Source organism: Gopherus evgoodei, unplaced genomic scaffold (genome assembly GCF_007399415.2).
Source record: "Gopherus evgoodei ecotype Sinaloan lineage unplaced genomic scaffold, rGopEvg1_v1.p scaffold_31_arrow_ctg1, whole genome shotgun sequence".
Classification (NCBI taxonomy): domain Eukaryota; kingdom Metazoa; phylum Chordata; order Testudines; family Testudinidae; genus Gopherus; species Gopherus evgoodei.
The window spans coordinates 6,973,687-6,995,122 of NW_022059983.1; the positions used below are offsets into that span (position 1 = coordinate 6,973,687).

Sequence of the window (21,436 nt, forward strand, 5' to 3'; positions counted from 1 at the left end):
TGGACAGTGACTTCTGTAATTTCTGGCAATCTCACTCCGTGAAGGGGCTTAATTGCTCCTTCCATTTAGCCTTTGATTGTAGAATCTTCTCCATATCGATATCTGTCTATGTGCGAGGGGGATCTAATGCTGCAAAGCCTTATGGGACAGGTGCGTGGTTCCACTGGAGGAGAAAAATAGCCCCTCTGGCTCTGTTTTCCTGGATTTACAGGTGGAGGGAGAGTGAGAGATGTCATTAATAAAGACACTGGGACAGGCTGCTCCAGCTCATGCAAACCTGTTTAATTCTGACCCGGGCTGCAGGGCGCAGAGTCTCCCGGCACAGGGAGATACAGGCGTTGGAGCTTGTAGCCACCTGCCGGCCCCGCTCGTTACAGACGGGGGGATAATGACCCAGCTCTAAGCATGCTGAGCTGGGGAAAGGAGACATCCCCACAGCTGCCTCGCCCTAGACACCTGGCAGCCCCATTACAGCATCGGCAGGTGGGAGCCCTGGGAGTGGGGCTGCATTTACACGGCTGCAGGGGCATGCAGGGAAATTGGGAGCTGGTTGCTGGAGATCCCCGTGTTAACACTGTGCGTGTAGAGAGCACCATCCGCTCAGCACCTAACAGACAAACAAGGCTTTGTCCTCCCAACCCAGAGGGAAGGTCCCCATTTCACAGAGGGCAAACTGAGGCATGGAACAGTCATGTGATCAGCATAAAGGTTCACAGAATTACAGTGCAGGAGATGGGGACAGAACCCAGGCATCCTGGCTCCCAGCCCACCTGCTCTGACCACTAGACCCTGCTCTCCTCCTAGAGCTAGGGACAGAACCCAGGAATCCTGTGATTTCCTTTTGCAGATAGCGCCGGGCCCTGTGTTTGTAGCTGTGGGATCTGGCAGATCACAGGAATTAGTCAGCAGAAGCTTTCAATTGTGCAGAGAAGCAGCGTTTGTGGGACTTCCCGCCAGGGGGGAACCACAGGGGCCCGGCTACTTTCATCTCTGGGTTTTACTCGGGATACGCATCCCCTTCCCCCACTGGTGCCTGGATGTTAGAAAATCGGACACACTGGCGACAGCTCTCAGCCCCTCCCTGATGGTGCTGAAAAGGTTTGACAGAAAGTCGGTCTTGCTGGCGGAGCTGATCTCCCGCCGGAGGCCTGAGATCTCGTCCTCCATCAGCCTGGCTTTCTCCGCAAAGCCCTTCTGCAGCATGGCCTCCTGCTCCTTCAGCTTGCTCTGCAGTGCCCGCTCTGCCTCCTGCCGGGCACTGGCCAGCTCCTCCGCCACCTTGGCCTCCAGCTGCTTCACGTTCTCCTGGTGGCTGCGCTCCTGGTCCTTCATCAGCTGCTCTGTCTGCAGCTGCTTCTCCTCCGCCGCCTTCCGCTGCTGCTCCAGCAGCTCTGCCTTCTGCTTCTCCTCTTTGGGGGGGAAAGAAAGGGGGAAATAGAGGCACAACCCCTCCCCCAACCACTTGGAGCAGCTCCCAGGCACCATGCAAACCCGCACCTCCGACTTGGTTGGCATGAGACAGGGGCGGACAACTAGGGAGCCAGCCCCTGACACCAGCATCTCAGCATGGGACCCACCTAACCACAGCTCGAAGGGCAGTTTGGATGGGGACTGGAACGAACTAGGACTGTTCTTACTGTGGGCTGTGAATGCTGTGCTGGTGCCTCAGTGTCCCCATGGCAGTTCTTAAGTATCTGGCAGAGCAAAGGGCCAGTGCACCTAAATACCTGACGCTGTCTCCTGGCAACTGATGGCCTGGGCCCCCCCTCTGCAAAGGTGCCAGCTGAAGGTGTTGGAGACAAAGAGATCAGGTGACCTCCTGGCCCAGGAAAGGAGCTGAGAGGAGGAGGGGCTGGAGGGGGTTTCAGTCTGGAGCTGGCTGGGGGAGGAAGGGAAGGACAGACAGGGCTCTGACCCCCCAAGGGGGCTGTGATGCTCCTGGGGCCCCAAGGTGGACCTAAATGGGGGGATCCTGTTGTCTGTGTCTGCAAGACTTGTCCTGGCCTGTGTTCCTGTCGTCTGAATAAACCTGCTGCTTTCCTGGCTGGCTGAGAGTCCTGGGAAATTGCAGGATGTGGGGGTGCAGGACCCTGACTCCTCCCACACTTCGTGACAACTGGTGGCAGGGGTGGGATCTACTTCACCCCGTGGATAGTGCTTCCTGCAGTAAGTGACCGGGGAGCAGCCAAACGAAGGGGGATTGACGTGGACCAGGTGGGCTGAAGAGTCAGAGAGAGACGGGGTCAGGGGGTGATTAACCCCTGGGAGCGTGTGACCAGAGAGAAGGACTTTGCAGTAACAGGGTCCCCCGGGGGATTGCAGGAGCAGTCCCAGGGGCAGAGGAGTCGGCAGCTCGACCCTGACAGAGAGGGGGTGACCTGAAGAAGGGCTGGTGCACGAGGGTCTGCCTGGAACCGGTGGGAAGCTGAGAGCACAGGCTGGCGAGTGGCCAGCAGGAAGATGTATGCTAAACGCCTTAGGAAATGTAGAACTGATAAATGAAATTGTTTTCAATTGTTCACTTTATTAATGTAACTTCTGTTCACCATTCACTACACTTGCCTATACTGTAACTTCTGTTCCATATTGTAATTCAAACCCCATTTTAAAACACTCACTCCATTTTGTAAAAGCTTCCTCCAACCTTCATTTTTGCAAACCCTGCTGTAATCTTATTAGTTTAGTTTAGATGTGTGAATGAGGTATGTATGAATGATGGAATCAACCTCCAGCCCCAGCCTGTCCTGATGAGATAAAGTTCAAATACCAACCGCTGAAGACCTAGACAACAGCCCTAAACAAAGTAAGAAGCATCCACCCTAAAAAGAAAAGGACAACAGAACAACAGAAGGAAGATCAAAGCCAGGTCCAAGGCTGAAAGTCACGCCTGCAATTGATGGGTGATCAATCTAAACCCAGAGGCAGCGTGACACAGCAAGACCTATAGACTTTGAATCCAAACTAAAAGCCTATAAAAAAAGAAGGGTGAGATGAGAGACTTTGGGTAACATTCTGCTGCCAACATGGAAGAACATCAGTGCCTGCCCAACAGAGATCCAGCTTGTCCTTGTGCCCAGCTTTCCTGGCCAGTTAGCTGCCACAAGCTACGAACCCAAGCTACAAAATCAAGCTATGAACTTCAGCTATCTTCAGGACTGGTAACTATGCAGCAGCTGCAGAACACCTGATGAATGTGGATGTGGATGTGTGTGTGTGTGTGTGTGTGTGTGTGTAGGTATTAGGTATAATGTGTGTGTGTGTGTGTGTGTGTGTGTGTGTGTGTGTGTGTGTGTGTGTGTGTGTGTGTGTGTACAGGTAATAGGTATAATGTGTGTGTATAAGAATTAAGATATTAGTTATTAGTCATAAATTGTTATCATAATAAATGTGGCATCTTTGCCTTGTCCCCTTTAATAAGAGCCTGCTGGTTTTTACTGGTCTAATATAATTGGTACAACAGAAAGACCTGGCGGAGCTGTGCAGGCAGAGGGGGCTGCGCACTGGGAGGTCCACCAAAGACCAGCTAATTGCCCAGCTGGAGGAGAAGGATCGCTTAGGTGAACCGGGCCCTGTCCCTGAGGGAAGCCGCCCAGCGGACGCAGCGTGGGCCCCGAGGCCTGACATGGCTGGGAGGGGCCAGACTGCTGCCGAGGACACCCCGAGACCCTGCCCACCTATACCTAGGGGAGGGGTTGGGGGAAGCCCAGTGAATACCAAGGGCACCCTGACCCCCGCGGCCAGCAGGGGATCATCCCGGCGGAGCTCCCCATCCCTGGAACGGATGCGGATGGAACATGACAGGGAGCTGAGACAGGAAGAGCTCGAGTTAAGGAGGCAAGAACTGAAGGAGCGAGAGAACCAGCGTAAACACGAGGAGAACCAGCGCCAGCATGAGCTGGAGGAGAACCAGCGCCAGCATGAGCTGGAACTGGCCCGGCTGAGGAGCAGCGGAGGCCCCAGCTGCAGTGAGCTAGGGGAGACCCAGGACTACAAAGAGCTTTGATAAGTACTTCCTGGCCCGGCTTAAGGAAGGGGAGGACATAGATACCTTCCTGACGGCCTTTGAGAAGGCCTGCGAGCTGCACAGGGTTGACCCTGCAGACAGGATCGCAGTTCTCACCCCCTTACTGGACTCCACAGCCGTGGAGGTGTACAGCCGACTGAAAGGGGCGGAGGCAGGGGACTACGAACTGTTCGAACAGGCCCTGCTCCGCAAGTTTGGGCTGACTCCTGAGATGTACCGGGAAAGGTTCCAGAGTCAGCGTAAAACCCATGAGGTCACATACCTACAACTGGTCAACTGGGCGCAGGGGTATGCCCGCAAGTGGACAGCTGGGGCCCAAACTAAAGAGGACCTGCTTGACCTATTCATACTGGAGCACCTGTATGAGCAGTGCCCGTCCGACCTGAGGCTGTGGTTGATGGACCAGAAGCCAGAGAACCCTCCGCACACAGGCCAGCTGGCCAACGAGTTTGTGGACAGTCGGGCAGGGGATGGCAGGGAGGAGTCCCAAAGGAGCAGGGCTGCCACAATGTGGAAAGAGAGTGACCTGGGGACCTCCCGAAGGGGAAGCATGGAGAACTCTGCTCAAGGGGACCCATGGGACATGGGTTGCTATTACTGTGGCCAAAGAGGCCACATACAGGCCCAGTGCCCCAAGCTCAGGGACAGACTGAGCAGACCCAACCCACAGACGGTTAACTGGGTAAAGACCCAACCAGACGAGGGGCAGCATTCCCAGGTCAGCTCCTCTGGGGGACTGGATGCTCCAGGCTCCGAGTTTTTGGTTTACAGGGTGCCCCTCCGGAGAGAGTGCCTTGTTTCCCTGGAGGTAGATGGGAGGAAGGTCACTGGGAACTGGGACACGGGCGCAGAGGTGACGCAGGCCAGGCCTGAGGTAGTGGCCTCAGATCGGATGGTGCCCAACACCTACCTGACCCTGATGGGTGTGGGCGGGACCCCATTCAAGGTCCCCATGGCGAGGGTACACCTGAAGTGGGGGGCCAAGGAGGGCCCCAAGGACATGGGGGTACACCCACATTTGCCCACAGAGGTGTTGATGGGGGAGGACCTGGAGGACTGGCCCAGCAGCTCCCAGGGTGCCCTAGTCGGGACCCATAGACAGAGCGGGCAAGGGGCACAACGCCCTGACAATGGAGAGGGTGCCTTGCCCGAGGCGCAGGATCCTAACCCGGTGGGGAGGGAATGCCCAGGGACACGACTCAGAGAGGCTGCGACTTCGGACCCAGCCAGCGGAAGGGAGCAGATCTCCACCCCTGCCCCAGCTGCTGAGTTCCAGGCCGAGTTGCAGAAAGATCCCTCCTGTCGGAAGATAAGGGACTTGGCCAACCTCAGTGCGGTACAGACCATGGGAGCACATTGCCGGAAAAGGTTCCTGTGGGAGAAGGGGTTCCTGTGCAGAGAATGGGCTCCCCCAGGGAAAATGGAGTCATGGGGGATCAGGAGGCAGCTGGTGGTGCCCCGGAAGTATCACTGCCAGCTGCTGTGCTGGGCCCATGACATCCCCCTCTCAGGGAACGAGGGAACCTGGCGGACGCAGCAGCGGCTGCTACGGAACTTTTACTGGCCTGGGGTCTTTACTCCTGTCCGGCAGCGCTGCCGCTCCTGTGACCCCTGCCAGAGGGTGAGGGAGGCCTGGGACAAGCGGAAAGTGGCTGGAGGACCCTTGCCCAGCACAGAGGAGCCTTTCCAGAGGGGGGCCCAGGTCCAAAGGGGGGCTCTGAACCAGGAGAGCCCGAATCACAGCCCCCCAGACTGGAATGCGGGGAGAAGACCCCAGCCCAGCTTGTACCCCAGGGGTATTGGGGTGGGGAAAGGGCACGGGTTGCATAAGCCTTCCCACCTGTGAACTACGAGTGCCCTCGAGCCCTCCCGACCTAAAGGGGGGCAGGAAACTGGAAGGGCCTGGGGTAATTCTCCCCAAGGAATGGGAGGGATGTTGGGGCGTCCCTGGGAATGTGGGTGGGTTCAAACTTCCCCAGGTCACTGGCTGAAGTGACCTCGCTCTGTTCGGTCTCGAAGGGGGGAGAGGTGTGAGGAACTGGGCCTGTTCTTACTGGGGGCTGTGAGTGCTGTGTTGGTGCCTCAGTGTCCCCATGGCAGTTCTTAAGTATCTGGCAGAGCAAAGGGCCAGTGCACCTAAATGCCTGACACTCTGTCTCTTAGCAACTGATGGCCTGGGCCCCTCCCCTGCAAAGGTGCCAGCTGAGGGTGTTGGAGACAAAGGGATCAGGTGACCTCCTGGCCCGGAAAAGGGGCTGAGGAGAGAGGAGGGGCTGGGAGGGGTGGTTAGTCTGGAGCTGGCTGGGGGAGGAAGGGAAGGACAGACAGGGCTCTGACCCTCCAAGGGGGCTGTGATGCTCCTGGGGCCCCAAGATGGACCTAACTGGGAGGATCCTGTTGTCTGTACCTGCAAGACCCGTCCTGGCCTGTGTTCCTGTCGTCTGAATAAACCTTTTGCTTTCCTGGCTGGCTGAGACTCCTGGGGAATTGCAAGATGTGGGGGTGCAGGGCCCTGACTCCCCCCACACTCCGTGACATGGACCCACAGAGCCCTGGGCATGGGAGGAAGTGGGGGGCATTCAGAGCACCTTGCATGGGAGGAGGGGCAGGGGGTTGCAGGGAGTCTCTAAAATAAAGGGGGCTGGGAGGCAGCACCCGGGGAGTTTGCTGGGGGGGGGGTGCAGGGAGCTCCTGGTGGGTGCAATGAGTTTGGTCGACAGACGCTCTGCAGCATGTGACCCTGGTATTATTTGCAGTCTGCTTGGCCATAGCACCTACAAGCCACAATCCCGGCCCAGGGCCTCACGGCGCCAGGCGCTGCACAGACACACTGCAGTGATGGAAACTGCTTCTGCTGCAAAGAAAAGGGGGCAGGGACTTGTTTGTGGGGTCTCACCGGCCACGTGCTTCTCCGCCTCAGTCAGCAGGTTGTCGGCCTTCAGCACGGCCTCCGCTTCCGCCTTCTTACTGGCCAGGAACTGCTCCAGAGCCTCCTCCGCCTGGGACCAGAGATGGCCAAGAGCTGGGTTATTCATCCAATCAATATGCTAATGAGCTCCCTCCTTTTTCAGGGGAGCAGGCCTCACTTTACTCCACCTCGGGGCAAAATGTTCTCCCCGTGAAGCCAGAGGATCATAGGAGCTGGGGTCGGGTGGAGTGAGGGGAGCAGAGCTGCAGCACAGGGGCTGATCCCACCTCTCTGCGGCCTCATTCTCTTGGGGAGGAAAATCGGCACTTTTGTGGGGACTTCCCGATGGTGCACCAGAGCCCGGGGTTAGAAAGCAAGCGACCGGGTCGAGAGGAGCTGCCTGCGCGCAAGGCCAACACTGTCGCCCACAGGGGAATGTGGGGTGTTTCTCTGTGAGATCTGCTCTCCTTCAAACAGGAATCACTTCAGGGACGTGCTACGCCCTGTGCTGTGCAGGAGGTCGGACCCGCTGATCACAGGGGTCCCTCGTGGGCTGAGAATCGATGAAGTTATGACATGTGTGGTGTCATCTCACCCAGGGCCCAGTCGCTGTTCATACAGAGCCTGATCCAAAGCCCATTACAGCCAATGGAAAGATTTGGATGGGGCCCATGCAGAGTGGGGCAGGATCCTGGGGCCTTCCTGCTCCATGACCAAGGGGCTTTGCGAGACCTTTCCAGCTCCCCAAAACCCCCACGTGGGATCGGAGTCCATCACCATGGGCCACAGTGACTGCAGGTCACAATCAGACCCGGGGCAGATTTACTATGAAGCACACTGTGCCCTGGCATGGGGCCCCCCCAACAACAGGGGGCCCCAGGGCCGGGCACTTGGGCAGCTCAGCACCAGCAGGAGGGGACTGCGGGGAGCAGAAGCTGTGGGGGGCAAGGGAGCAGGGAGAGAGGCTCCCCCCAGCCTCAGGGGAGCAGGCGGGAGGTGCAGGCAGCAGGAGCGCCGTGAACACGGCTAGAGGACTCAGGAGGAGCATGGGGCGGACATGCAGCCAGCCGGAGAGAAGCGGCGCATTGAAGGGGAAACTGATGCTTCTCTCCGGCCGCCAGTTGCGTGGCCGCCCCGTGCTCCTCCTGTGCTTGCAGGGCCGGGTTCAGAAAGGGGGCAGCCTGGGGTTCTGGGGCTGCAGCCTGGGGTTCTGGGGCCCCCTTAGCCTGGGGCCCTGGGCTGCAGTCCCCAAAGCCCCGGCGTTCTGGGCAGCCCAGCCTGGCAGCAGGGGGGAAGGGGGGGCTCTGAGAATCACTGCCAATGGGAGCTGCGGGGGACATGCGGAGCCACTTGCACCCCCGGCACCAAACAGGAGCTGCTCCAAGTAAGCGCTCTGCACCCCAACCCCCTGCCCCAGCCCTGAGCCCCCTCCTGCACCCTAACTCCCACCCAGATCCTCACCCCCACCCTAAGCCCCTTCCCACACCCTAACTCCCTCTCAGACCCCACACCCCCAACCCTGGTCCCCCTCCCACACCCTAACTCCCTTCCAGACCCCACACCCCCAACCCTGGTCCCCCTCCCACACCCTAACTCCCTTCCAGACCCTCACCCCAACCCTGATCCCCCTCCCACACCCTAACTCCCTTCCAGACCCCGCACCCCAACCCTGATCCCCCTCCCACACCCTAACTCCCTTCCAGACCCTGCACCCCAACCCTGAGCCCCAGGAGAATGGAGAAAAAAATGAAAAATAGGGGGAAATAAGAGAGAATGTTCCCCCCACAGGGGGGACCCAAAAACGAAACTGAGCACAGGGCCCCACTAACTGTCACTGATCAGACCCCGGTTACCGCACGGCGTTTCCCTGCCGTTGCCCCTCTGCTTTGTCCTCAGCGAAGCGGGGAAGCCTGACTCGGCCGCTGGGGTTTAGGTGCCAGCTCTGCGGGCGAGGTACAAGCCGGAGCAGAATCCGGCTCCTCCGTCTGGAGCTGCACTAGCTCCTGTAACTGCCATGCCGAGACGGGGGGGCTAATTTCAGACACTCACCTTGACCCCTTTGTTGGGCTTGGCCCGGTAATTCTCCACCACCTGGTTCTGGTCCCTGTCGTAGGCCTGGTACCCGCCAGGCTGGGAGTAAAGCCCGGTGCTGAGTTTCTGCTGCATGGCGGCCGAGAGCTCATCCAGCAGGACACGGCAGGTCTGCTCCGAAACGGCCTCGTTTTCTGCTAGGATGTTTGCGTATCGCTCCGTGATCCCGGCCTGGGCACCGAAAGGGAGAAACCTCGTCGCAGAGCAACGGCTGGGGCTGGATTGCGGTGCCCTCCTGCCTCCCCTGGCTGACGCCTGCACCCGACTGTGGGTCACTGGCCACGCGGGGAACGGGCGAGCCGAAGGCTCACTGGTCACTCGGGGGATCAGCGGGTCAATGGGTCACTGCCAATCAGGGGAACAGAGGCCAATGGTCCACTGGCCAATCGGGGGTTAGGAGGGTCAGCGATCCATTGGCCAGTCGGAGGATTGGAAGTGCCAATGGTCCATTGGCCTATCAGGTCACCTGGGGATTGGACGGTCCCTGGAGCAGGTTTCCGTACAGCGCCTGGCACAAAGGGGCCCTGACCCACCATTGGTGCCCAGGGGGCTCCCCGCAGTGCAGATCCATCCCAGCAATTCTCTCCTTGCTGCTGGGCCCAGTCCGGGACGCCCCCACCTACCACTAGCTGCTTCTGGAAGCCCTGCTCCTCGTCCTTGAAGGAGCGCTGCATGAAAAGCCGCAGGGCGTCCGCCTCGCACGTCCCGTGCGCCGCCGAGAGCTCGCCCAGCTCCACCGGCAGCCGCAGCCCCTCCATCCCGGCCGCGTAGTGAGCCAGCGCCTCCCTGAGGGCCGCCTCGTTCTCGATGGCAGCCATGGCGGTCACCGCGTTGTCCAGGCAGGGCACCTGCCCGCTGCGGATGGTGTCCACGTAGCTCCGGACTAAGGCACCGAACCCTGGGCAAGGGAAGGGGGAGGGTTAAGAGCTGGGGGAGGGAGGGGACTGTATATTTGTACAGCACCTGGCACCCCGGGGTCTTCACTGGGGAGCGTGTCCCAGATTCTCCTTTGTGCCAACCCCTGGGGGATAGGGGTTATTCTGGTCGCAGACACAGAGTTCCTGCTTTTAGCTCTGCAGACCCCAGTCCAACGGGGCTCGTCTGGGATTTGAACCGCAAGAGGCTCAGAACAAGCATCCTCTGAGCCGAGCCAGGGCTCCGTAGCCGGGCCCGGACCAAGCTCCTCTCCACGGCAGGTCAGCTCGGGGCGAGAGGCACCCATCACACCTGCCCACCGGTGGATGACGCCAGCACCATCTCAGCAGTCAGCAGGGCTCCGCGTGGCCTCTCTGCAGAGCTGGGACCGGGCCGGGGCCGTTTAACTGGCAGCTTGCCAAGGCGGGTGAGCATCGGCATCTGGCCAAATCTGAAGCCAAGCGGCTCAAGGATCCCTGAATGCAGGAGAGCCCCCAGTTTCCATCTCTGCTACAAGGCCAGGTGCAACCCACGGCACAGTGTGTTACCGGTGCCGCCCCCCATGCCCATCCCTAGGCGATCCGAGCGGTCACAGCCTGCTAGGGGACCCTCGTCTCCCTGGCTCCAGGGCTAACAGCTCCTGCTTGGGAGGGTTCTGCTTTCACCCCGGCGTGTTGGCGCTAGACAGGGGCAAAGGGAGAGAGACAAGGACCCAGGGGATCTCCCAGAGTCACAGATGGTTCAATTCTCCAACACCTGCTAAATGCTCTCTGAAAATAGCCCCTGCATGCAGGGGAAATTCCCCCCTCCTCAGGGCTGGGTTTCTCTCGGCCACAGAGGGCAGATCGGCCAGCAAAGCCATCAGCTTGCATCTTCCCCGAGCAGCCGTGGGGCTGACGTACTTCGCCCGTTGACCGGAATCCCTCCTTTGACCATCTTGATGTTCGAGCACTGGAAGACGTAGTCACAGAACCGGCGGGTCTGCTCCAGGAACTGCGGGTCCAGGGCGCTGGTGGGCAGCGAATCCAGCTGGCCCATCTCCTGCCGTGACACCGGCTGGACAAACACGAAGCACGTGCGGGTGGGGAAGAAGCTGCGGATGCACTGCCGCGGCAGGTTGTAGTCCATCACCTTCTTGCTGTTACCTGGAGAGCCAAGGAGAAGCAGGAGGCTACACCCAGCACTGGGCAAAGAAAGGAGTTTTGGATCGTTGGCAGCTTCCAAACATCAGGGGGAAATTTGGCTGAGGTCAGATGGAAAATGAGAAGTTTTGGCAAATTGAAAAGCTGAAAAAAGCCTACTTTGGGGCCAAAGGAAACGTGGTGTTTTCATCCTGGCCATTTGTAAACACGTCTGGAGTTGGGACGTGGAATAAAGTCAAATGGAGATTTTGGAACCAAACGTTATTTAAAACCAAAAGAAAAAAACATCCAATTTTTTGTATTTTTTTATTATTTATTTTACCCCCAGCAGAACAAGTCAACAAACCCAACCAGACCCTGTGAAATGGTGCCTTAATCTGCAGGTTTCCCCAAACCCAAACCCAAATGGTCGGCTGTGACTACACACCTCTCCCAACCGCCGCTCGAGAGCTCGGGGGGTCGGGGGTGCCTAGCGCCCTGGAGATGCGAGACCAGCATGTTATCCAGCGGTCATGGCAGAGCTCGGAGGTAGGCAACGTAGCGTTAGGGTTTGGGTTTGCATGGGTAGGATCTGTTGAGTTGGGATGAGGCTTCCTGTAGGTAGGCCACTGAGTAAGGGTTAAGGTTCCTATGAATAGGGTTTCCTGCCCTTGGGGTCTTGTTCATATGGGTCGGCCACTTGGGGTTAGCGTGAGGGTTCCTATGGGCCCATAGAATTAGGTTTAGGGTTTCATATGAAAAGGGTTCCCCACCTTTCGGTTAGGGATCCTATAGGGATGGATCCCCACGCTAGGGGTCGAGTTCCTATGGGTGGGCTCTTCAGAGTTAGGGTTAGTGTTCCTGTGGGTACATTTCCCCTCCGTAGGGTTTCTGTGGGTAGGGCCACTTGCAGCTAGGATTAGTGATCCTATTGGGTCGGGCTCCCCGCTCTGGGGCTAGGGTACCTATGGGTCAATCAGTTTGAGTAGGTTTAGGGTTCCTATGGGTTATGCCATTTAGACTTAGAATTAGGGTTCCTATGAATGGGGCTTCCTTCCCTGGGGTTAGGGTTTGGATGGGTTATGCCTCTTAGGGTTAGGGTTAGGGTTCCTTCAAGTAGGCCACTTGGAGTTAGGGATCGGGTTAGGGTTAGAGTTAGGGATCAGGTTCTTCTTACTAGGCCTCCCTGCCTTTGGGTTAGCGTTATTCTCGGTGGTACTCCTGCAGTCAGGGTTAGGGATCCTATGAGCAGGGCCCCCCGCCCTAGATTTAGGGTTTCTATGGTTAAGCCACTTGGAGTCAGGGTTAGGATTCTTATGGGTAGCACCTAGAGTTTGAGTTTTGGTTCACATGGGTAGGACAGATCGAGCTGGGATTAGGCCACTTAGAATGAGGGTTAGGATTGGGTTTAGGGTTAGGGGTTAGGATTAGGATTGGGGTTTAGGGTTAGGGGTTAGGATTAGGATTGGGGTTAAGGTTAGGGATTAGGGCTAGGGGCTAGGGGTCCTAGGAATAGCGCTCCTTGCTCTTGGGTTCGGGTTTCATTTGGACCTGGCCAAGAAACGTTCACAGCTGCGAGGGCCAAGAAGGGCCGTTCTGATCACGTTGCCCTGTTATGTCCCGGGTGCACCCCCATCTATCTCCACCATGTGTCTCTTACTCCGTCGGCTCATGGGGGCAGGGCCTGTATCTTTGTTCTGTTTGTGCAGCACTGGGCTCCTGGGCTACGACTGGGCCTGGCCCTCAGTGCCAGGGGCCGGGACGCCGGGGTAGATGGGCCCCTGGGTCTGATCTCGGGGGGGGGGAGGCAGGATACCAGGGGTGATGGGCCCCTCCTGCACACAGCTGACCCCAGCTCACCTTTCCTCAGGGCCAGCGCGTGCTCCAGGTACTGATCCTCCGTCACCAGCTGCCCCTCGATCCTCAGCTCCAGCGTGAAATCCCGCACGGCCCACACGAAGCTGGGGAAGAAGCGGACGAATTCGGTGTCCTCCTCTGCGTCGTCCCCTCTCCGCGCCTTCACCTTGATGTGCTCCGTCAGCTCCGACACGAAGCTGGGCCGGGGGCTGAGGGCTCAAATGGGGGCCAGGCCGGGGTGCTACCAGCCGGCGTGGGACTGAATGGGGGGATCCCAGCCCCAAATCCCCACGGGCCACCACCCAGGAGCCCTAGCGCTAGGCCCCCCCAGGGACTATTCCCCAGGAGCCCCAGCCCCATGTCCCCCAGGAGCCTCTAACCCACATCCCCCAGGGCCAAGTCCCAGCAGCCCCAGCCCCACATCCCCCGGGGACCATTCCCCAGGAGCCCCAGCACTAGCCCCCCCCCGGGACCTTTTCCCAGGAGCCCCAGCCCCACATCCCCCACAGGCCACCCTCCAGGAGCCTCTAACCCACATCCCCAGGGCCACCTCCCAGAGCCCTCAGCCCCACGTCCCCCAGGGACCATTCCCCAGAAATCCCAGCCCCAAATCCCCCAGGGACCACCCCCCAGGAGCCTCAGCACTAGGCCCCCCCAGGGACCATTCCCAGCTCCACATCCCCCAGGGCCACTTCCTAGAGCCCCCAGCCCCACATCCCCCAGGGGCCACCCCCAGGAGCCCCAGCCCCACATCCCCCAGGGCCACCTCCCAGGAGGACCAGCGCTAGGCCCCTCCCGGGACCATCCCCCAGCACTCTCAGCCCCACGTTCCCCAGGGACCACGCCATAGCCCCCAGCCCCATGCCCCCCATGGCCACCCCACGACAAGGATACTGCAGCTGCTCCATGGCGTACTGGTCGATGGTCCCTTTGCTGTTGTAGACCAGGGTGCTGCTGAGCAGCACGGCCAGCGCGAAGATCCACACGTCGTTCTTGGTGTCGCCCTGGGCAGCGAGGGGGGTGGATCTGAAGCACGAGGCCGGGTGTCCAGCACAGGGCGAGAGGGGGCTGCTACGGGGCCGAGCGCACCAGCCGCCCGTGCTAGCGCCGGCCTGGGATCCCAACGGGGGCTCTCCAGTGGGAGCAGGGAGGGGATCTCCCCTCTGGGCTTGGCCTGAAGGCGACATGCTGGACATGTGCCCAATCTGGGGCCAGCCATCCCCATGCCCACTGCTGGGGCCGGCCATCCCCACACCCACCCAGAGCGAGCCAGGCCAGGACTCCCGCTGCTCAGCTGGGCCCAGGGCAGGATCTAGGGCGCCACAATCCCCGTCTGTCCATCCGTCCGTCCGTCCGTCCGTCCGTCCGGAGCAGAGATTTGCTCGCGGCGTTGAGCAGAGGTGGGCGGGGGGGCGTGAGCCAGTGGCCGGGAGATGAAATGCAGCAAATTCAGCCTGGGAATCAGGCACCGTTTTGAGCAGGGAGGGGAACGAACCCTGGGAGCAGCCGGCCCAGGGGCTTGGGGGATTCTCCGTCCCCGGCAGTGTTGGAATCAAGGGGCTGTTCCCGGGGCTGCCGACCGTCAGTAAATTCATGGACAGTCCGTGAGAAAGAGCGAAAACTGGGCCTGTCCGTAAATCCATAAACATGTTTCAATATTAATAAAAAACCACCAGCTTTGCAGCAGAGCTGAGTCATCCCTCCCCTTGGCTCGGGGTGAGGTCCGTGCCGTGGGGCAGCCCCAGGGAGTCCACAATTCCTGGGGCAGGGGGGAAGGGAATTCTCCTGGCAGGGGATCCCCCCGACCTGCTGCTGGCTGGTGGGGGGCTGCTCTTCTCCCCCCACCAGCCAGCAGCAACTCTAGGCAGGTGGGCGGATGGGCAGGCACGTGGGCAGGCAGTGCAGCCCCTGCCGGGCTGGCCGCAGCTGGGGGGAGTTGGGGGGCAGGGCACAGCAGCCTCCCACAGGCTCCCCGCCGGTAAGTCGCAGTGGGGCCAGCCCTGGCTCTTTATGTTGGAAGAACATTTCCGTAAAAAGATGGGGTCATCCATCACTTTTTTCTGTACCGTCCATATAAATAATTTCCCGCAGTTGGCAACCCTGGCCAGAGGCTCCCCCGGAGCCCCCCCTCAGCTCAGCCGAGACTGGATACACAGGTGGGGAGAGGGGGACACCCCCACATCAGCACCAGCCCCCCGCCAGGCTCCAGGTCCAAGCTTGGGCGGGCGGCTCCGCCCCCGGAGGGGGCAGTGGAGCAGGGCAGCAGGGGAGGAGGGGCACCCCCACTTGGGAGGAGACACCTGACTGCTCCACCTGCGCCCCTGCAGCTCCTCCAGACACTGCCGCCCCTGCCTGGCTGCCCCTAGCCCCTCAGCAGGCCAGTGGGTGGGAGGTCCCAGCACGGCACCCCCTTGAGTACCGCACCCGAGGCCGGGACCCAGCCACCCACCTCTTAGACCGAACCTGGGGCCAGGCTAGACAGTCATAGGATCCTTTTGGCCTTGGGGGTCTCAGAATCTGCTCCCCTGGCAAGGGCCGCATGCCCCTTCCCCCAGCTCCCCAGCCCCTCGCTCACCTTCTCCACGTCGCCCAGCCCCTCGGTGTCCAGCAGCACCAGGGTGTGGCCAGCCCGGCGCGGGTGGGGCAGGCACCACATCCAGATGCCCTTGGTGTGCGACTGCACCGTGGAGCCCAGCGAGAACCCTGGGGAGAGAGGAGACGGGGTAGAGACCCAGCACCCGGCTGCACCTGCCCCCTCGCTCCCGGCTCCAGCCCGGGGCCTACGGGAAGGGGGCTGGGAAACCTCTTACCTCTCTGCTTCCCGGCCAAGGAGTTCATGAGATAAGACTTGCCGGTGCGGTACAGCCCCACGATGGCCACCACCACCACGGGCTGGGCCACGCCACGCAGGATCCCCAGCGCCTCCTCCATCACCTCCAGCTGCCCATCGGCGCCGTTCCCCACCAGGCACACGGGCCCCTCCATGGGCATGGGCTAAAGAGAGGGAGCAGCACTGAGCCCTGCACAATGGATAGGAGGGTGTCAACAGCTGGTGTTCAAGGTGCTCTGCCCCAGAGGCGCACACAAAGGGAGTGTTTCTCCCAAATTTCCCCCCGCCCAGCAACAAGTGGCTCCAACCTCAGGTGCTATGCCTGGGCCGACCCATAGCTGGAATGAGCAGTGAAATAGCTCACTGTGTCATCATTAGGTTTCAGGGTTAACATGCCAACACTAGAAACAAGGCAGTGCATGCCACTCACAGGGCTTTTGGCTCAGAATCTCTGCACACTCAGGCAGAAAACCCTGTCTGGAAGAGATCACATCTGGAAATGTTTTCTTTGCAGCCACAAAGGCTGGCAAGGCAGGGCTGGATTCTCACTGGTGCTAGGGCCCCCCCCCCATTGCTGATCATTTCAGCAGGAACACCCCGTCTTTCAGCGTCAGGGACGAGCCGTGCTAGTCTGTATCCACAGAAACAACAAGGAGTTAAAGACTAAGAGATGTATTTGGGCTTAAGCTTTCATGGGCAGAAAGCCCCCTTCACAGTCCTTGTGCTTTGTCCCTATGGTTAGGGGGATCCTGGAGCCTGGGGGCGAGGCCCGAGCGATCCCTGAGCACGGAGTGGAGCAGGCTGAACCACACGCTGCCCCAGCAGCGAGATGACAGCCCCCCGGCAGGGCCAGATCCGGTTGGGTTTCACACAGCCGGGGAGCGGGGCTGGGTTCCCTCTCCATTTCCTGACGGCCCCCCTACCCCCATGTGTGCCAGCCAGGCCCGCTGCTTAAACTGTCCTGCCAGGACCTCCCTGGGGAACTCCCTAATGAGCGGGTCAGAGCTCTGTGCCCTGACAGGCCCTACCCACAGCTCAGAGAGGGGAGTGGGGGCTGGGAGCCAGGACTCCTGGGTTGTCTCCCTGGCTCTGGGAGGGGAGTGGGGGCTAGTGGTTAGAGCTGGGGGGCTAGGAGCCAGGACTCCTGCGTTCTATCCTGGCTCTGGGAAAGGAGTGGGGTCTGGTGGTTAGAGCAGGGGCTTGGGGGCTAGGACTCCTGGGTTCGCTTCCCAGGGCCAGCAAGGCAGATCTGTCCCGCAGGTGCAGGGGGTCTCTTACCAGGGGCTGGTCGCTCAGCCTTGAAGCCGGCTGAATTCAGCGGGGGCAGCGTCTTTCCTGCTCGGTCACCAGCCCCAGCCAATCTGGAAAGGGAGAGAAGACGCAGAGCCCCGCTCAGCCCCTGCGTGACACTCTGATCCTCCTCCCGCTGGGGCGGGACCTGGGAGCAGGACTCCTGGGTTCTTTCCCTGGCTGGCTGGGGGGGGTGCTTGGTGAGTTAGAGCGGCGGTTGTGACCCCCCCGCAGCTGCCGACCCACATCCCGGGGCCGGGGACGAGGCGGTCCGGCAGCTCCAATCCCTGGACGTGTCAGACTCAGATGGAAACCGAAAGCGGCTGGAGCCTTTCTCAGCACAGGGCTGATTCCGGGAAACCTGGCTGGGGGGGGCGAGTCTCTGCGGGCCCCGGCTGAGCCTGCAGCTGCCCGGGTGGGGGCTGCGATCCCGCGTCTCCATCCTGAGGGTGTTTAACCGTGGGTTTGCCAAGCCGGGTTCCAGGCACAGAGGCAGCTGTGGGCAGTAAAAGGGCCATGACACACAGCACAGCGGCCAGAGTGCACCCAGGGGAAAGCCTCCTGCTGCCTCCCTGCTTAGGGGGCAAAGCTGAGCCCCAGTGTGCTGGGAGTGCAGGGGACATGTCCAACCTCAGATGCAGCTGCTGCCTCAGACCCCCCCTTTGCCTCAGTTTCCCCATCTCCCCCCTCCAAAGTGAAAATCTTCCCTCCTCGGGTAATGAAACAGGAACCCACCACCCTTGGGGTCCTGGGATCCCAGCACTGCCCTCACCCCTGCAGCACAGTGGGGAGGTGTTAGGCAGTCGGGTCGGACCCTGCTCTTCACCCCCTCCCCCAGTGCCAACCCGGGGTGACCCTGCCGGCTCCCCCAGCCTGGATCAACCCAGCCCCCACGTTAGCAGCCGCTCCCTTTGCTGCACGCCCAGGTTACGGCCCCCAGTGCCCTCTGCCCACGGCTGGCACCTGACCCGCAACAGCTGCCCCTGTGGATCTGAGCCTCGGGGGGCAGAGGAGCAGCTGAGGCCCTTCCTGCCCGGGGTGAGGGTGGCCAGCCACGCGCCCGTCTGTCCAGCCGTCGGTGCGGCTCAGAGCCGGGCTTTCCCCACAGCTGCTTTGGAAACAGGACAAGTCAGATGGAAACCGAAAGAGCAGGAAGGGCTGGGGCTGGTTTAACTGCTTCAGACTCAGGGACGGGGACACCTGCAGGGACCCTGGGATCTGGTCTGACCCCCTGCGCGGTGCAGCCCCTCGCCCAGCCCCTGTACCAGCCCCGAAGTCGGGCCGAATCCCTGCCAGCCGCACAGCACCAGTGACATATTCCAGGGACAGCAAATCCCCTCGTTCACCCTGCGAGTGCCCCGTGCCCCACACTGCAGGGGGAGGCGAAAAACCCTTGGGTCCCAGCCCCCACCCCTCAGGGTCGGTGCTGGTCCAATGCCGTGCTAGGGGGCGCTGTGCTGCAGGGAGCAGGGTGGGGGCTCAGCAGGGGGCACCGAGCTGCAGGGGTGGGGGCTCGGTGTTAGGGGAGCTCTGGTGGAAAGACTGCCCCACCCCTCCAGCTTTCCCGGAATCAGCCCTGTGCCAGGAAAGGTTCCGGCTCTTTCGGCTTCCATCTGACTGGTGCATTCACAGGATTCAGAGCAGCCAGCCCCAGCTCGTCTCTCCCCCGCCTGCCCCCCTCCCAGTACCAGGACATTTCTCTGGACACATTCGCTCCACCCGCAGCAGCAGCCCGAAGGACGAACAGGCCGCAGAGATGGGCAGGAGAGGGAGCGATAATCAGACAGACATGCTCATAATGCCCCTGTCCAGGGGCCGCCCACCCCGTGAGCACTGCAGGCAGTTCTGGGCCCCCAGCTCCAAAAAGATCAATTCGAATTGGAAAAGGGGCCGAGACGGGCACCACATGGGGTGGAGGAGCTGGACTAGCTTCCGCCTGAGGAGAGATTGAACTGGGACTGTCCCGCTTGGGAAAGAGATGACAAAGGGGGGTGAGCGAGGTCCGTAACATTACGGCTGGTGCAGAGCACGTGACCCCTTCCCATGCCAGGCGAACCGGGGTCACCCGATGAAAGCAGACCCAGCCAATGTCCCCACCCCCTCAGGTGCATCAGCTGGGACTCCCCACAGCAGCTCTGGCTTCTGACCTGGTCGGGGCAGGGTGTCGGGGGGAAGAAGAGGAGCAGGGACAGAGCCATGGAGGGGGTGGGACCTCTTGGCCCCCCCACTTGTACCAAGATTCCGGCCCCCCTGGATCCTGCCCAAGTAGGGTCATTAGACCTATGGGTAGTGCCAATCCCGAGGTGCCTGGGCAGTCAGTCGCAAGGATGCCTGGGTGTCCTTATAAACAGGTTCTCTGTGGTTTCCACCCTGGGATGTTTCTGCAGGATCCCTTTTATTGAAACAAATGCAAAAGTGCTAAATGGAGGAACGTGTCTTCAGATCGGCTGGTCTTGTAAAGCATTTATTGCTTTACGAGCCGTAATCTACCTTTCACCTCCACTTGTTAAAACGTGGGGGAAGAAGCAATCATCTCCTCTCCGATCCACGGGCTCCCAGACGCTGGTTTTGCTGCTGCTTCAAACTGTCCTCACGGAAACACACTCTGTTCTTTCAACCTTTTTTCTCTAAACAAGCAACCAAATGTATCACAGCACAAGCACCCAACATCCCCCCTCTTCAGACATAAACAATTATCAATTATTTTTTCAAAATGGCCGACGGCGCCAAACCTCGACACCAACGGAAACGGGGAGGGAGGGCGGGACACGGAGCGTGGAAACCTGTCAAAAATACATGGTGATGAACGCTATCGAGCCGTGTACTCCTGAGGTCATTTTGCCACTGCGCTTTGAAGGCCCCGAGTCCTCGAAGAATGACAATAGGCACATTTCAGGAGTTGTTAATAGCCTAACAGAGGAGGTGAACCTGCCCCCCCGGGGTTGTGTTCTAAGCCTGTTTTTAATGGCAGTTTCAATGATTTATCACCACTGAGGTTTTGGAAATGTGGGAAAACATCGGCAATGTGGTTTTGTGATCTCAAACCCCCCATTCCCTCACTCCGAGCGCCGTGTTCATCAGCTGCTGTTTCCACAACATCCCGGCCTCAAGCCTTATGCTTTTTGCTTAAGGCAGCGCACATGGCTGGTAAAGTCACCCAGCACAATCCCTGCCACGCAGCTGCCTCGCTCTGTGCTTCCTTTACCTTAGGATTGGTCAGAAAGGCAGAAAAACATTCGTCTCCATGGCTGCCTGTGGACCTTTTGCTTTTAACGTGTCAGTGGAATACAGCAGACCTCGGGGATGCTTTGGCCAAAACAACCCCAATAACTTTTCACACAGGTATCCAAAGTGCACCCCGTTCATACTTCAGAAAAACAAAAGTGCAAGGGGGGGAGGGGAAGCAACTGATTAACCCTGCAAAGTCATTTTACAGGACAGTCGAAAAGCAGCAAGCGATGAGCAAAGAATGGGGCTCTCTGGGTTAAGACAGTGAGGAACCCTCACCCCTGGTTGTTATCCTGGCTCTGGGAGGAAAGTGAAGGGCGTTACCTGTTCTTGCAAACCCTGAATTTATTCCCCCAGTGGCTGTTGGGTTTTTTGCATGCCGGGGCGATGGCAGGACTGCCTTTCTCTGCTGCAGTTAACGGTTTCTGGGCAACTCCATGTGTTAATACATCAGTTCTAGACTTTAAGCTGCTCACTCTCCATTTTCCACTTTGAAACTCTTTTCTCCACGCCCTGGTTACCAAGTCATAGCTCCTGTCTTTTAAGGCAGCTGCTTCTAACTCCACACCCTGTAGCACAAAATTATCTGTAACCATCCCTAACTTCAATTTACAAGCGCCAGCTGCCTTTCCTGGAGCAACACCAAGTTTGAAAGATTCCTGGCAGCTTTCTATAATGCTGCCCGTGACGCTGCACTTGTCGTGCTTTATAAAAATACGTTTGTAACTGGAATATGCTTCATGCAAAAGGTCCCTTGTAAGGTATCATTACAAAGCTTATAATCTACTGAGTGTGGTCATGCTGTTTGTATGAATGTATCATTCTTGTATCTAAAACTAGAAGTATAACTCTGAAGTCCTGTTATAATTATGCAAAGTTTGGACCATTAATGGCAGTTTAGAATCTTGATGGCTCCCATCAACCAGGACAATTGGTTGTAAATGCCTCTGTTTACTTGCAAACCTTCCTGTGAGTCAGGCCAGGAACAATGAAGGGCTGGGGCTCTCACAGGATCTGTGTTGCAGCAGGCTGGCGTGTCTGGCTCAACAAGGCAGAGTTCTGGAGTCCCAAGCTGGCAAGGAAAATGGGCTCAGAGGTAGTTTCGACACATCAGGTGACAGTCCCAAGGGGGTCTCTGTCAACGAACCTGTCACACTGCCGGTATCATATCT

At 59.3% G+C, this 21,436-nt stretch overlaps 1 protein-coding gene across 3 annotated transcripts; it reads right to left on the reverse strand.

Annotated features, from left to right (window-relative positions):
• Window positions 1-261: 261 nt before the first annotated feature.
• LOC115640447 (guanylate-binding protein 1-like) lies at window positions 262-18,023 on the reverse strand. Of its 3 annotated transcripts, XM_030543191.1 has the most exons (11): window positions 18,005-18,023; window positions 17,025-17,107; window positions 15,727-15,936; window positions 15,492-15,619; window positions 13,811-13,920; window positions 12,920-13,113; window positions 10,841-11,083; window positions 9,647-9,921; window positions 8,982-9,194; window positions 6,921-7,023; window positions 262-1,409 (listed from the first exon to the last, which is right to left on the reverse strand). In XM_030543191.1, exons 3-11 carry the CDS (start codon window positions 15,905-15,907, stop codon window positions 985-987), a joined length of 1,872 nt encoding a protein of 623 aa, XP_030399051.1. In that variant the 5' UTR covers window positions 15,908-15,936; window positions 17,025-17,107; window positions 18,005-18,023; the 3' UTR covers window positions 262-984. The 3 variants fall into 3 exon arrangements, with proteins under 3 accessions (XP_030399051.1, XP_030399052.1, XP_030399049.1); XM_030543192.1 differs by lacking the exon at window positions 18,005-18,023 and having other exon boundaries at window positions 15,727-15,910; window positions 17,025-17,328; XM_030543189.1 differs by lacking the exon at window positions 18,005-18,023 and having other exon boundaries at window positions 17,025-17,328.
• Window positions 18,024-21,436: the final 3,413 nt, after the last annotated feature.